Source organism: Mchenga conophoros, linkage group LG8, assembly GCF_057382185.1.
Source record: "Mchenga conophoros isolate Kocher_MC1m ecotype Shallow Benthic linkage group LG8, M_conophoros_male_GT1.1, whole genome shotgun sequence".
Taxonomy (NCBI): domain Eukaryota; kingdom Metazoa; phylum Chordata; class Actinopteri; order Cichliformes; family Cichlidae; genus Mchenga; species Mchenga conophoros.
Window position 1 is genome coordinate 23,023,735 of NC_140533.1, and position 16,567 is coordinate 23,040,301.

The following is a 16,567-nucleotide window of genomic DNA, read 5'->3' on the forward strand; positions in this document are numbered from 1 at the left end:
AGGTTAAGCATGACACACTAATTTATTCATATTGTGAGCTTGGTTTGTATGTGGAAGGCTGATTGGCTGTAGTAACTGTATGCGAACATGAGGATGAGAGAGCTCACATATCAACTTAGCTTCTTTAAGTCATTCAGACGGAGGAATAAAGGGATAAGGGAAAGGATGTTGACAGAGTGGCTGTGCCCAGTGGACAGTTATTGGTCATATACATAGCTGTTACTTTAGGAAATGGTAATGGAAGTGCTTCATTGAGTGGATTCTCAATAATCTGCACATGACTGAGTCCCTCAAGTCTTTCCACTTGGCAGCCATGTTTTTGTTAACACTTCATTTCTCTTTCAGATATACACAAAAGAACGGAGAGTAACAAAACAAACCAATGAAAATCACCACATCACCCCACGAACAGTCTGATTTACTTTGTCTCTGCAGTCTGTTTCTGTGACATCAGTATTTCAGCCTTCACCTTGTCATTATCATGTGAACATGGTCCATTTCTTCCGTTTCTCTCAACACAGTTCCTCATGAAGTGGTACCTTATGAGTCAATTACTCCATAACATATATTTCACTCGCTACTTTCAGCCATTTACAGGCTGATAACATTTTAAACAAATATGTGTCTTCTCTTGGCACAGTATTTTGCTATCTTACCTAACCACAACACCATATGTGACCATAGGATATCGTAACCCAGAATGTTGATAATAACCAAAAAATTTACATTTACCGCTCCAGCATGGTTGTGTTACTGATGTGTTTTCCCAACACTGTTTTCTCCAACTACCTGATGATGTAGTAGATTGTTGTTTTTGCCATATGTGCAACTATTCAGAAATATTCATGCCCATTTCTTTTTCCCATTTCTATTCAACATGAAGTGCTGCATTCCTTTTCTTTTCCACTAACTCTTGATGTAATGTAGATATTGCCCAATATTACTTGAATTGTAGACTTCTAATATGGTTGTAATTATGCCATTTTTTTCTCAAAACTTTTGTAAGCGGGACGCTTTACATCCCACTTATAAAAATCTCTTGTACGTATCTTAAAGGGTACTGGTTGTCTTATTACGTTACACAGTGCTGTTATTCGGTTTGGTATCCATTGTTTGATGCTTTTGTCCAAAGTATTTGGAGTAAAATAATTGTCATAAGGTACCCATCGGAGTTATTTCTCTAACTTATATTTTTCTATTATAATTTTAGTGTGAATGATGTGAATCTTTTATCTTCTCCATTTTCAACTTTTACATTTTTACACCTTGGCTCATAATCCTGAGCACACCAACAGATTACAGGTGGAATTTGTATGTCATCAAAATATTCTCTAAGTTTTAACAATGCCATACCTCTTATACAGTTTCAAAGCTGCAGAGTTTCAAATTGGCAGCCATCATGGGCTTGATATGCTTTCTGATTTAGGGGGATTGGGGATATGATGTGTGTCATGCTGCAAGGATCATTTTACCTATTTTACACTGGCTAATTCCTATCTGCCTAATCTAGAATCGGAAATACAGGGTTCCTTGTTTCAAGTGAGAAAACATGGCTTATCCAAATAAACTGTATGTGATGCAAACATGTAAAATCCACGACAGTACATAATGTCTTTCTGAGAGTGGGCATAGCCACTCTATACACCACTGAACAGCCATAACATCACGCCCCAAATATTTTCTAGATTGTCCTTTGATCGACCATTTGGGGCATGGCCATGGGAACTCTGGGAGTGTGCCGTGGTGTCTGGCACCAGGTTGTTGACAGAACATCCAGTGGGATGTCCTGTCCTGTGGGTTGCAGGACAGCGTCTCTGTGGATCGAGCTTTTTTGATCGGATTGGGATCTGGGGAGTTCAGGAGCTGGGTCAAAGCCTTGGGTCTCTGTTGTATTCCAGAGCACTTGTGTGATTGGGCGGGGGCATTGTCCCACTTAATGAGGCCAGTGCTGAGGTTGCAGAGATACTACCATGGCAGATATGCTTGGTCTACAGCAACACATAGGTGGCACCCACATCAATGTCAGGACCCAAGGTTTTCTAGTATTTCATGTAACAAAAGTATCACGTTTATTAAGTTCACTTGTCGGTGGTGTTGCAATTAGAGCAATCAGTATTGCATCTAAAATTCTTTGAATCAGGTATTCACTGGGAATTTCCACTGTCAGAATATCAGTATCAGGAAATGAACTAACTCTGCAGAATAAAGGCTCATTTTGGGATTTCTTGGACCCTAGCTCTGTATAAATGGGCTCTAGAGATTCCTAACGTTTCCTGCAGCTGTCAGAGCACTGTGCATGCTGTATGTTGATGAGAGGATGTTCGTTTTTACTACATTAATTTTACCCACTAATTCAGGCTCCCTAATTAGTGCCGTGGAATTCTTTTTTCAACAACACCTTTGAAACTAAGGCTTTTAAAAAATTATTTTTATAATTCTCACATACTAATCAATAATACCAAAAATGACTATTGGATTAGATATTCCTTTTTTCTCAGTAATGATACCAATAATGCTGTTTTTACCTCCTCCACCTGCACACAGGGAAGCACACAGCCTCTTCCCTCATTAGCAGATTAAGTAGTTTTCACAACATGAAACAACACTTTAGGAGGAATTTAGGGGAGGTCAGTAATGCTGTGTTCCAACAACACTGAAGTATCAGTTATCATAAGTGTTAACCACAAGCCAGTGTTCTCCTAGTTATGGTGTTGGTCCCAAGCCCAGATAACTGGGATGTTTGCATCAGTAAGAACATCTGGTATAAAATCTTTGCCAAATCAAACATACAGATACAAATTGCTATGGAAGGTCCTGTAGAAGTAAGTGAACAGCTGAAAGTATCTTTATCCAATAACCACATTAGCTGTCAAGTTATCATTAAGCAGTGCCTGATGGCTGTGGCCAAAAACAAATGAGCTAGGCAAAAATGCTATCAGTGCTACCCACTGGTAATGTCAATTTAAAAAAATATTTTTTTTTTGCCCCTGTGATATCAAAAATCGTATTAAGCATTGAATAATTTCCTGGGTATCAGTATTGAGCTTGGATTTCTTGTATTATGAGAACCCTACAAACAAGGCATGCTGATAATTTTCTGATGATGATGATCCTCATCCCATCAACTAGTTCCAATCTGCTTATTCCCCTCGAGAATAGAGGGAGGCTGTCATATCCCAGCTGAGAGAGAGAACTGACTTACACATCAGCTTAACATGTAGTCCAGTATTTGATTGATAATGTTAAAAACAAACATTACTGCAGACTGTGAAACAAGCCCACTTATAGGCTTATGAGAACTCAGATGTGTGTCAGTGTTTTGAGAGTTTTGATTGTTCCACTATTGTAGCATCAGCAGAGAGGTGAAAAGTTCAGTACAAAAAGTAGCTTCCTACTTTAGCTATGATTAATTTGATCAGTTCTCAGAGGGCGGCAGGCTTGAAATATTCTGTACTTATTAGGCAAAGATATTACGAAAAACAACAACCGTAAAAAACAAACAAAAAACCCCCACAAAAAAACCAATGATTATTTTATATGAGACACTGTCTATTAGGTATGTTGTTTGTTTTTGTTTGTTTGTTTACTAGTCAAATTAACCAGAAACCATTCTTTTTATACTTCTCATTGTTCTTGTATTTCGCAGCTGTTTGTTTTTTTTATTAACAGTGATGGCAAGAGGAATTTGGATTCACGTTGTCGTGTTGATGCTGAAGCATGCCTACCTAAGTCCCAGTGAGAGAGTTTATCACACATGAAGAGCTGCACTCCATCTGGAAATTTCCATAATAATAAAAAAAACCTGTGCATGCACTACCATGCTCATTCGCTCAAACTGTGCATGTGAATATAAACCTTAAAAAAAGGGCAAAACATCCAAGGATTTGGGGAAAATGTGTGTACACACTTACTGAAAATCTGCTGTCTGACATCTTCACATCTTCACATTTATCTTTCATTGACTGCATCTTCTCTAAAACAAGCCATGTGATTTTTATAATTCATTTAAAAAGACCACAAGTCAGTTGTTGTGTGTTAAGTTTAGACACATTGTGGCCTTCTCTTATGTTCACATCCTTTGTGTGTCATAATCATACTCTTGCTGCCAATCTAGAGCAGAGACACCCACTCCCTCAACTTCCTACCCACATGTACACACAGACACTCGCACACAAACACACTGCTAATCTCTTTTTCCAGAGATTACACTGGTAAATGAACACTTGACCTGCTCTCTAGTCATATGATCCACACAGGCTATTTCCATCTTTTGCAGATATCCTCTGGTTTCCCCTCCACCACATTTAACATTTGGAGGTATATTTACATTAAACCCGTTACTGACTTTGTGTGTGTGAGCTTGAATTAATATAATTTCAAGCAAAATTCAGCAAGCATTGTGTAAACAGTTTATTATTCACTCTGGTAGAAGGAAATGAAAAAGTAAATTATGAAAGTTTATGACAGATTTGCAAGTTAATTTCACATTCATGCATAAAGCATTGAGTTATGGCACAACTAAGAGTTAATTTTCACAACAAGCAACCTTTATTTGTCATTATACAGAGTACAACACGTAGTGAAATTCTTGTGTCCGAGCTGCGGACAGGCTGCAGGGCTTGTTTTTTTTTTTTTTGCTTTGCACGGGGGGTCTAGCCAGGACCCTTACTAGATACCGGGTGGGAATCAAACTTGTGACTCCCGCTCCGAAGGTGTGTAGTCTTACCAATACACTATCCAGCTGCACAATTTTACTTCTAATTTTCCCTTTTAATCCTCTAGCTATTGGAGATGCGGTGTAATTTCTTTTAAATGACAAATATGTTCCAGAATATGAACGTCTTTTGATCCACAGGCTTTAATAATGTTTCGCAAAAAACAGCTCTTACCCTTGAAGATATAACATTTTCTCTCAGTACAATATTAATCTTACTGTGTAACATCCAAATTATAAAATGAACATTATGTGTGATAATTAGGAATATTGCCTACATTTTCTGCTTCAGATATTAACGAAGGTCAGTATGTGTTTCTTTATTTGCCTTTTATTTCACATATTTGAAATATAATCAGCTGTTCTTTGTCTATGGCTTTCAGTTTAAGTATGCTGCTTGGGGGACTAAAGTGCTAATTTTTAGTATCCAAATAACACAACAATTTACATTAACATATAATTATTCACTGGAAACAAAAGCCCCTTTTCTACTACTGCCTAATCGGATTGACTCGCCACTGATCGATTACTTTTTCATTACAATCCACTGATACCTAACCTGCGTGGCTGTTGTGAAAGCAATGCACCCCCCCCCCTCCCCGACACGAACACTACAAAAAAGGTGAACGAGGCAAGAACATCCCTGCTGCTCGCTCTGTGGCTTTTCGTTAGACTCAGATGAACACCGCGTTGTTTTTTGTGGCTATTTCGCTTGTTGTCGGGCCTAAAAAATTGCGGTTTAATTTTCGTGAAGGAGAAGCTCTCATGACTCATCGAGTGACGCTACTGTCCAACCAGTCGGTGGCATGCAGCCTGATGACGTCACATTTTAGTACCTGCTCTGATTGCTTGGAACACCTGGCGAACAGGTACTAAGAGAGTACCTGGTGCCAGGTAATGGAAACCCCCCCAAACCGTGGCGAGCCGCACTGAGTTGATCCAAATAGTGTAGGGGTTTTTTTATGATAGAGAAAACAAATATGCTCTAATTATAAATATTCACATTTTATTTTAAAAACGAAAGAATTTCAAATTATTTTTTAATGGTGCCAGGGACCTCAACTCTCTGGCCAAGAGATTAAAGGCTGCTGCGCCCAGGCAGTAAACACTTTTTTTTGCGGGCCATAACATGATTAACATGATTGGCTGAAAGACTCGAGGGTGTGTTGTTTAAGGTCTGATAACGGCTCATATTTCACCTCCTGTAGCTTTCTGGGCATCTCCAGAAAACTGGAGAGGTTGGATTTGTTAAATTGTTGACCTAGCTAAAATGAACTGACAAAATGTCACAATATGCAGATTACATTCGATAATAATTTTCTAATATGTGCTGCACAAATTAAAAACATGCCGCATCGCAGAGCTTTTGAAGCTTAGAAAATGTCAGTAAAATGGCCAGTGTGGGACTGCTGACCATTACAATCAATAGAATAAAAGAAAACTGACAAATATAAAGCAAAACTTGAAGAAAAAAAGTCTCATTGTCCATCAGTCCCATTTTAAACACAATGGTTTATTTCTGGAATAAATCTAATAAGGATAAATTGCCTTTCAAGGGGTCAAACTGCATATTTATTGCTATGGGCACGTAAAACCCAGGAGCCTACAAACTTATTAAGATGAATGATTGATATGCCAGGAGCATGAAGTGTGTTGGAGAGATGGGACACATTTAACCCAGTGTTGCTTTGAATCAAAGCTGAGAGGTGCTGTTAATTATCAGGGTGTCTCTGATGGCCGCAGATGAAACCAACACGCTATCTATTCTGTCCTACCTATTAAGTACTGTGTGAGTGTTTGTGTGGAGATCCTTATTTGCTATATGAAAGCCCACCTGGTTTAATCAAAGGCTCAAGGTTATTGATTAAATAGGAAATGATCTTCAAACAGCAAATGCAAAGTTGAGTTGTACTGTGAATGCATGCCAAACATTAGGTTTTAATTAAAGCGACGACCATTTTAGAAGACCAAGTACAAAGAAATATAATTTTTACTTTTCAAAAAAGTTACACGCCACTTTGCCTTCCAAACATCCTTAATTCTTTGTGCTTGCTCTGCACAGTTGTTCCCTGAGCCTGGAAGCGGCAGAGGTTTCTTCCTGTTAAAAGGGAGTTTTTCCTTCCCACTGTTGCCAAGAGTTTGCTCAAAGGGCATTGCTGGAGTTTTCTCTCTATTATTATATGGTCTATACCTTACAATTTATAGATCATTGATGCGACTATTGTTGTGATTTGGTGCTATATAAATAAAACTTAGTTGAACTGAATTGATTTGTGCATCCATAATGTGACTCTCCTGTTAGACTTAGACTTAGAGAGACTTAGAGCTTTTTATTGTCATTGTGCAGTTTCTTGCACAGCGAAATTGGGTAGCTGGACCACAAAGGTGCTAAAGTAAGAAGAAGAGAAACCAATATACAACGAAGGTATTGCACATAGATGATCAACAGCAGTGTCAGGGTGGATGTGTTGGGGAAGTCTTTACACACTCTTAGTTTGCATTAAGAGTTCTGACAGCCCTCGGGAAGAAGCTGTTCTTTAGTCTGTTGGTTTTGCACCTGATGGATCTGAGCCTTTTTCCAGAGGGCAGGATGTTGAAGAGGTGGAGGTTAGGATGGAGGTGGTCCTTTAAAATTGCCCTGGCTCTGGAGAGACATCTTGAGCTGGCAATTAAGTCCAGAGAGGGGAGTGGACAGCCGATTACCTTCTCTGCAGTTCTGATGACCCTCTGTAGTCTCTTCTTGTCAGCTGTTGTGCAACCAGCGTACCACACAGGGATGGCGTGCACCAGCACACTCTCGATAGTGGCACGGTAGAAGGACACTAGGAGTTCAGTCTGCAGCCTGTTCCATCTCAGAACCCTCAAGAAATGGAGGCGCTGCTGGGCTTTCTTTACTAGGGCTGATGTGTTTGTGGACCTGGGGCCCGTTCTTCGTACGTCGCTTACTACATCCAAGATCAAATGACACATCCAAGATCAAATCATCGCGCTAACCGTGAGCTCGCTAATCCGGTTCCCCGAACACGCCTGCTGTTGACGATTAGTACAGCTGGACGCAGTAATGTGACATCACTGGGTGTCGTAAAAGGGGCTACGCATCGATAGTAGAAACATTGATCGGCAACCCGCTGATTGGTCGGCGAAAATGTCGAAGGGGCGCGCTCAGTATTTTCCGGCAGCAGAGCAAGAACTCATGAGTGAGGGATTTCAGGAGTTTCAGAGTTTAATTAAAACGCAAGAGAAAACTGCAAAGGCTGCAGAAGCAAGGAGAGAGGGCTGGCAGAAAGTTGCTGACAAATCAAACTCGTAGGTAATCTAATAATAATACTAATAATAATGGATTGGGTTCATATAGCGCTTTCCAAGGCACCCAAAGCGCTTTACGATACCACTATTCATTCACTCCCACATTCACACACTGGTGGAGGCAGCTACGGTTGTAGCCAGGCTGCCATATCGCGCCATCGGCCCCTCTGGCCAACACCAGTAGGCGGTAGGGTAGATCTATCATATGACACTATATTGTCCAATATCATATGGCATTATATTATATTATAATATGTTATATTATATCCCCTTTCACATTAGAGCCACAACAGGACCCACAAGAACATGGGAACAAGTGGAATACAGGAGTATTCTACAGAATGGTAATATTTATCTCTTAGATTGCTTTTCGTCTCTTGGCAAGGTAATACTGGCCTGTAATACTCTGTTAGTTTGTTCATAACAGCAACCAAGAAAAGGGCAGAGGAAAAAAAGACAGGTGGTGGTCCTGCACCCCCTCGTCAACAAGTTGGTTATGTAAATAATACCCTCACGGGAATATTGATATCTCTCAATGAGCACACTGTCGCGCTGAGCTAAAGGATCCTGTCTATCCCGTAATATACGCTGAATTCTGAAAACTCTCCTTATCAATCTTGCACCTTCCGCAATGGGTGGCTCGCGTATACGGACAGGACATGGCTGCGACAGACTTCCCAAATCCACCTTCGCTTTTATAGCCGTGGTCTCTCATCTTGATTACACGAAGTAATTTACAATTACTACTCTGAAATATGAATTACATCTGTAATAATCACATACATGTAATAGAATGTTAATAGTACATTTCCCTTTTTTAGGAAATGACCTGTATGTATCTGTGTGACATCAATAAAAGGGTCAAGTGCTGCATTATCTTTAGTTACATTGATGTTATTTATTTATGGTGAAACAGTGGTGGAATATCGCTGTTGCTTTCGTATAAATGCAGCGGACATACCTGCGTGGCCGCGATCTAATCCTGTTTACATAAAGTAAACCTGCTCCCGAGCAGGTTTACGCTTACGGCTCTGTTGCTATGACAGCAAGTCCCGGATGAGCTTCGGGGAACCGACTGATCCAGGATCACGCGAAATCGTTAACAATCTAATCCGGCTAACCTACTTAGCGAGGTACGAAGAACGGGCCCCAGGACAGGTCCTTGGATATGTGGGTGCCGAGGAACTTAAAGGAGGACACCCTCTCCATATAGTCACCTTTTATGGATAGGGGAGGGGGATCAGTTCTTGTTTTGCGGAAGTCCATGACCACTTCCTTGGTTTTCTTGGTGTTTAGGGTGAGGTTATTGTAGTTACACCATTCTGACAGTCGCTGGACCTCATCCCTGTAGGCGGTGTCATCATCGTTGGTGATGAGCCCCATCAGAGTGGTGTCATCTGCAAATCTGATGATGATGTTGCAGGGGTGCGTAGCGGTGCAGTCACTGCTGTTCCATCACATCCCAAAGGTGCTCTTTGGGACTGTTCAAGAAGACGATATGAAATTTGAGACTGGCTTGTTTTTCTGCTGTAACCAGTCATCAGAAGATGAGTACGCTATGTTCATAAAGAAATGGACAACAATCCTTAGGTAGGCTGTGGTGTTTAAACAATGTTCAGTTGTTACTAAGGAGCCCATCCTGTATCGAGAAAATTGAAGTTGAGAAAATTGAAAAATGCTGGTGTTAAACCAACAGCCTTTTAGCTTGAACTGTTCACACAAAGCAGGATGAATCATGTTTTTTTGTTTATAAGTTCTCACTCTGATGTACCACTTAATGTCCTGGCAGAAATTGAGACTAATCATACCTAGCAATGTTTCTTCAATCTTCTATTGTCCAATTTTTGTTGAGCTTGTGTGAACTATAGCCTAATTTTCCTGTTCTTAGCTGACAGGAGAGATGCATCAAGGTTCGATATGTTGTGCATTCAGAGATGCTCTTCTGCATACCTTGGTTGTAACAAGTGGTTATTTGATTAATATTTGTCATCTTATCAGCTCAAAGCAGTCTGACTCTGACATAGGCAAGGTTTTTTCAGCAAGAGAACCGCTGCTCATTGGATATTTTCTCTTTTTTGTACCATTCTCTGTCAGCCCTCGAGATGATTGTGTGGGACAATAAACAAAATCTGCACTTTCTACAATGATAAAAACCAGCCAGTCTGTCACCAACAACCATGCATTGTTCAGGGTAATTTAAATGACATTTCTTCCCCATTTTAAATCATGGTTTAGAATGGGAACGTCATCAGGCCACCTTGAGCATGTCTTCATACCTAAATGCACTGAGTTGCTGGCATGTGACTGAGCAGTTGAACAGATGTACCTAACAGAATGATGAATGAGTGTATTTCAACACTTTTGGATTATATTATATGTATTGCTTTTATTACTCTTCCTTGTAATGACAATATGCATAAATGAAGAGTTTGATGTAATTTCAGTTCTATGGCTTTATTTGCATCTTGCATTTCTGGGGTTAGTCTGATGACATCACACCACATGGAGAGAGGTTGGCTGAAGTAATGTGGTGCAACGTAATGTAATCCCAGTAATGAGAGTTGAGGACATGTGTGACAGTTTTGGAATCCTGCTTGCAGTGTGTGTGTGTGTGTGTGTGTGTGTGTGTGTGTGTGTGTGTGTGTGTGTGTGTGTGTGTGTGTGTGTGTGTGTGTGTGTGTGTGTGTGTGTGTGCACCAAATCAGAAATGTATAGAGATGGGGAGGTGATTACAGTCATGACACTGGGGATTGGATTTTGGAGGATTACATGCACGCACACTCTGACACACACAGACACAGTTTTCCTGACGACACAAGTCTAAATGCAGGGCTAATACTGTCATACAAAGGGGTCAGAGAGGGAGACAGACCAGGAGAGGGAAGTAAGGGATGGATATGTACTGAGGGCTCATGAGGCATTATGTCAAAAGCATCACAAAAGTAAAGCAGCTTGTATATTTGACTGCTGCTCTCTTCCCTTTCCTTTTCTCTTCTTCTCCCACCCTCCTTTCCAGGCAGTAGCCTGCCAGCATGGCCCTTCCCAGGGGACATCCTCCTCCTTCCCCCTGGCCCCCTCTCTTCCTCCTTCTCCTCTTCCTTCTCCTCCTTATCTCCTCCCCGCTTCCTCTGCAGGCTCGGCCGCTCCTCCTGCACCCGTCCATCAATGTCGCGGTGGTGTTCAGCGGCTCTAGCTACCAGAATGAGGTTAGAGGTCGTCTCAGTGGAGAGAATTTTGTCGACCTTCCCGTAGTGGTCAGCCCTGTAACGGTGCTGGTCAATGACACCAACCCTCGTGACCTGCTGACACGTCTCTGCGATACCATGGCAACGGAAAAGCTGCACGGTGTGGTGTTTGAGGATGATGTGGGCTCGGGTACCGGCGCTCAGGTAAGAATAATTTATGCATTTTTGTGTTTTCTGATCCGACATCCTCTCCAGAGTCATGGTGTTCAGTCACCCAGATCCATTTCCTAAAGCTGCACGAGGCAAGACTTTATGTAAAAAAGCATCTGTCCTGTCCTAAATCACAAAGAGGAACAAATTGAGATGCCAAGCGTGTACTAAATGCTTACTTTTACTTGCTGTCTTTGCAGAAATTAAATTATGGTGTCGGTAGGGTTTCAGATCGTAAAGGGAAGAGATGTTGCATTAAATCAAAGCAGTATTTTAGAGGATTTATTAACCTAAAAAAGGCATTGTTCTCAGCTTAAATGAAGTCGTAGGAAAAAGTATAGCTAGCATAGAGTTACCAAAAACATCATCCAAAGATTTGTTTTATCACTGAAATCACCTAAAAAGAATTTTGCTGAAAAAAGTGAAATGTTTTATGAGTGCATTTAAACATTAGAAGTAAAACGCTTGAAACAGGTTTATTATTTGATATGCCTTTTAATGTTAATACCATAGAATTGAAGCTTGCATTTAATTGTTAGCACATATTCTTTTACTAATAAAGAGCAAGGTCTCTGATTTACCATTAAACTATTGCCATAACTCCAACAACAGCCAGTAAAAACCAGACACCTCAAAGAAAACTGTGGCAATAGAGAATCTACTATGGAAGCACGCATGGGTAGACGTGGTACATGTAGGTTTTGGCCGCTACATGCTATTTTTTGGATTTTGTTGCTGCTATTTTAATGCAACAATTTTCCCTTCATAGATGCCTGGATCGCTGAGCAACTTTGCACTTCACAGTCAAATTCTTCTTCTTTTGCAAACATCCATTCATCCACCCATCCATCCAAGTCAAGTTTGTGATAGGGTTGGAGCCTGTGACATTAAAATGAACAACAATAGTTAATTTAGAATCACCAACTGTTTTACCACACAAGCCAGAGAACCCATGCAGGCGCAGGGAGTACTATGCAATCACATAAAGAGGCTCCTGGGGGATTTGAACCCAGGACCTTCTTGCCACCATGTTGCCCATTTGCCCCCCAAGTTTCGGCTAGTCACCCTATCTACAAGAAGTCACCACAGCGGAAAGCTCCACATGGTTGACCTCCCCTATTAGTAATTTTAATACAAATTCTGAGTGTAGTATAATAATAATTACATGAAAACAAAACTGGAGCTCTACAAGTTTTGAAACCATTACCTTTTTAAAACATCTGAAAGACTTGTTATTATGTTTTATATTTATTTTATTTTTTTTTTATTTATTTTATTTTATTTTATTTTTATTATGTATTATTTTATTAATGCCGGTTAAGGTTTGCCTGACAAAATTGTTGCTTTTCAAGTGCTGTTTTGATTTAAACAAAAAAAAGGTGCTTAGTTTGCCATTAAACTGGCAATCGATCAGTTTCTGGATTGAATATGAATTTTACATCCTGGTCTTTCGACCACTACTAATTGGTAAAACTATATTAATGAATAGGGCTGGGCGATATGACCCAAAATTCATATCTCGATATTTTTTAGCTGGATGGCGATATAAGATATACATCTCGATATTTTTTTTAAGCCATAAAGTAAGAACAAAAAGAGAGTTCTTAGTCAAAGCTGTGTCCCAGATGTCACACAGGCACTTTTATTAACATACAGCACAGATGTACATGAAAAATTACTCAAAATTAAATTATGAGCATTCATTAAATAATCATGCTCCATAAATAAAAGAAAACAAGGTTGTTTTTGTGCTAAACAAAGAGCTCACAATTGTGCAGTCAAAATGTAAACTAAAAGACGCTGAGCGTAATAACAAAGACAGACAGATTTCACAGCTGCTCTGTTCCCAAGTTTTACTGTGTGACTGACAGCCTGGAGTTTGAAATCCGCTTCATAACCACGTCTCTTACAGGTGCCATTTATGGTCCTTATACACACACAATACGGTAATATTACGTTGATGCACAGTACGTATCACTCCGCGAAGCTCCTCGGTAGCCGTAATGCGCCGACAATCCATCAAGCGGTGCAGCTCCGTAGCTTACCAAAGTCGTACTCAAACATTTTTGACAGATTGCTGAGCGCCGTGTACCACATAAAATCGGTTCGCGGCCATCAAGCACAACCAGAATTCATACATAAGGCGCGCTATCAACTTTTGAGAGAATGAAAGGATTTTAGGGTTAGCCCTGTTAGCTCGTTAGCGCGGTTAGCTCGTTAGCATGTTTAGCTCGTTAGCACGTTGACGCCGTCCAGCCCCACGCATGGGGCGATGCGCAGTAACTCGTTAACGGAGATTTGCCGTGTCCGTCTTGTCGCTGCCTGCACGTGAAGCGATGGGGGAGGAGGGGGAGTTGTCTTCAGTGAAGGCGAGGCGGAGTAACGTTGCGTAGAGACAAAAGTGGACGAAAGAGAGGCAAACTTGCGGCTCCACAACTATAATTATAACGTAACATAGACTATATCGATATAAAGGATATTGTCACATCTTATATCTCGTATAAAATATATCGATATGTTTCAAAAACTCGATATATCGCCCAGCTCTATTAATGAATATGAGTTATTCTGGTGCAACACTTTCATCTTCTTTTATTCAAATATGAAATCTGTTTGTTTTAATCTTTCAGGTGGCAGAAGTAGCACAGATCTTGGACTTCCTCTCCACACAGACAGCTCTGCCAATTGTGGGCATCAGTGGTGGGTCTGCAGTCGTCATACCGTATAAGGTACTGTGAAAACAATGAGACTTTCAATCTTCTCAACACTGTCCCACCACCAGGATCGAGCCTAAATTGGACCTTCGCACCACACTCGTGAATGCATTTCAGTCAGAGGTATCAAAATAATACTAGTCACATATGTATAATGAGGGAAAAACAACTTCTTGGTATAAGATGAACAACAACCTACAATATAAATCCTGTCAGCAGCAGCACTCGCTCTTCACAGCCTCCTGTCTTAGTCAGAACTCTTTTGCACCGGCATCACTCAGCTTAAAACAACTTAAGTAGGTCAGAGCGGTGAAACCTACTTTGGCAAGCAACTCGCTGCATGCAAATATTTGGATATGAGCAATACAGATGGGTGAATTATCAGCGATGACTAGAGCCTTCGACCCTCATCATCTCGTCTAATCCGTGGCTGGGAAAAGTCTTGAGTTGTGGGAAAGGAAACTTCGTAAGGGGAGACAAGTGCTACGGGTGATCTGTGCTTCAATCAATCATGTCTACACAGTCGAAGACCAGCAGGTTTTTCCCGCTATGATTTAGCATGTATCTCATTGATGAATAGAAATGGAGAGCAGCGAGCTGTGTAGTTAGATTGTAAAGAAGAGATTGATGACACCAGATGGATTCTTAATCTTTACTTTTTCTCCACTTTGTGGTGGGAATGTGGCTCCGTCTCTACTTCCTTTCACACTCTAAGCTTTCGGCTCATCTCCCCTTCCTTCCTTTAATTGCTTAACTGCTATCTCCAACACCTTGTATTTATAGAAACAACTCTCAAACACATGCAAATGAATACTGTCACATATGAGAAGTACACACACACACACACACACACACATACACACAGTCAAATGGGTTCATTCCTACACCTATCAACCAATCGAAACTTGTATAGCCCTGTGGCTATAAATTCCACCCCCAGCAACATTTTGTAAACCACAGTAATTGTTTTTATCATCTTCCTGTTGCTGTCACGTCATAGATAGGCATTAAACAGGAGGAGTTGTAACTGCAGGAGAGTGATTGATTTGCTGTATTTTGATGGCAGAGTGAGTGAATAAGAGACAGACAGAAGAGAAAGATGCCTCGATGAAGCTTGGCTGACAGGTGCCCAAAGGCAGTGTTTTACTGTCTCATAGCTGAGTCTCTTTTGTGAGTGAAATAGTCCTCCTTGTTTCCATAATTCTCTCTCTTCCTCCCCCCCCCCTGTTGGTTAGTTCACTTCTAACCCTGTCTCTTTCCCCCATGCATTTCATATTTTGCTTTGGTCTCTCTACACCTTCACTGCTTTCTTCTTTTCCTCCATCACCTTCGCTCCTTGAATCTACTTCTTTTTTTTTTGCATGCTGGCAGAGTCTATTAAGACTGTGGCTTGAAGTAAGCCAGAGGCCTGTGCTCCTTTTTGCTCACTTGGAGCTCTAGGACAGCATTAAACTGTTAATTAGAGCCTTCAGGAGGCTGAAGCACCCTGTAGCGCTTACCATTTATCCCCAAATCCAAACCATTCACTCATCTTTTCCCTCAATTTTTTCTGTCCCTCTGAAAACTTCTCCAAGCCATTTACCTCAGATCTGCTTTTAACACACATCTCACACAGTTCTTCTGCTGCCTCCAGAATATTTTTGTCAAATTTCATCATCGATCACTGGTCTCTGGTTGGTAATTTGCAGAGCCAATCACAAAACCTGTCAACTTGACAGCGAGCAAACACAAACAAGCAGGTGTGACGTTGCCCCTGAGAAGTCCAAAGTGTTGAGTGGTGGTTCTCTGTAGAACACAAAGAGAAAAGCATTTTCCTGTGGCCTGCATGTCGAAGGCATTATTTTACCCTTACCCTCATACTCCTCTTCAGTCTCTCTATATGCTCCTTTGTTGTCCGGAAGAAGAAAAAAAAAGCTTGTCAGAGGTGTCTGGCACAATGGGACAGGTGGGTTGGATGGAGAAAGACATGCCCGTGAGTGCATGATTCTGTTAAGGGATAAAAGAGCTCAATAGTGCTTGATTATCAATAGGCCTGATGATGATGAATATCTTTGATAGTGGGTTTAAAAAGAAGCAGCAGCCGCCCGAGCCGCCTATTTATGGCTCCTGTCTCAGTGATCTTTCTATGGTGAACAACAAGGAAGGAGGGAATGAGACAAAGATGAAAAGATTGAAGGCTTTTGTCAGACGGCACATACATCAAGCAAAAGCGAAGAAGAGGAAATTAAAGGTTAAGGAAGCGCTGAAAAACAGCATAAAGGCTGTTCAATGGGGCCTGCGAGGGAAAAAAATGTAGTGACGTGTCTCTCGGAGGAGTTAGAAATCAGAGATTGAGCGTGTTTTCTGTTTGTGTGTTCTTGGCTGGCTGGTTGTCAGTCACTGTAGTGTGCTGGGCGATCATTAGAGGGTGCTACTTCCAGATGTCGAGTCGTGGGAGC

General features: G+C 40.9%; 1 protein-coding gene across 1 annotated transcript in view; it reads left to right on the forward strand.

Annotated features, from left to right (window-relative positions):
* The window catches only part of LOC146568791 (glutamate receptor ionotropic, NMDA 2C-like), a 73,932-nt gene that overhangs the window by 2,891 nt on the left and 54,474 nt on the right, over positions 1-16,567 (forward strand). The window contains exons 2-3 of the mRNA XM_085285093.1: positions 11,037-11,409; positions 14,046-14,144. Coding sequence (XP_085141219.1) covers positions 11,053-11,409; positions 14,046-14,144 — 456 coding nt within the window. The 5' untranslated portion in view covers positions 11,037-11,052. The remainder of the gene's footprint in view (positions 1-11,036; positions 11,410-14,045; positions 14,145-16,567) is intronic.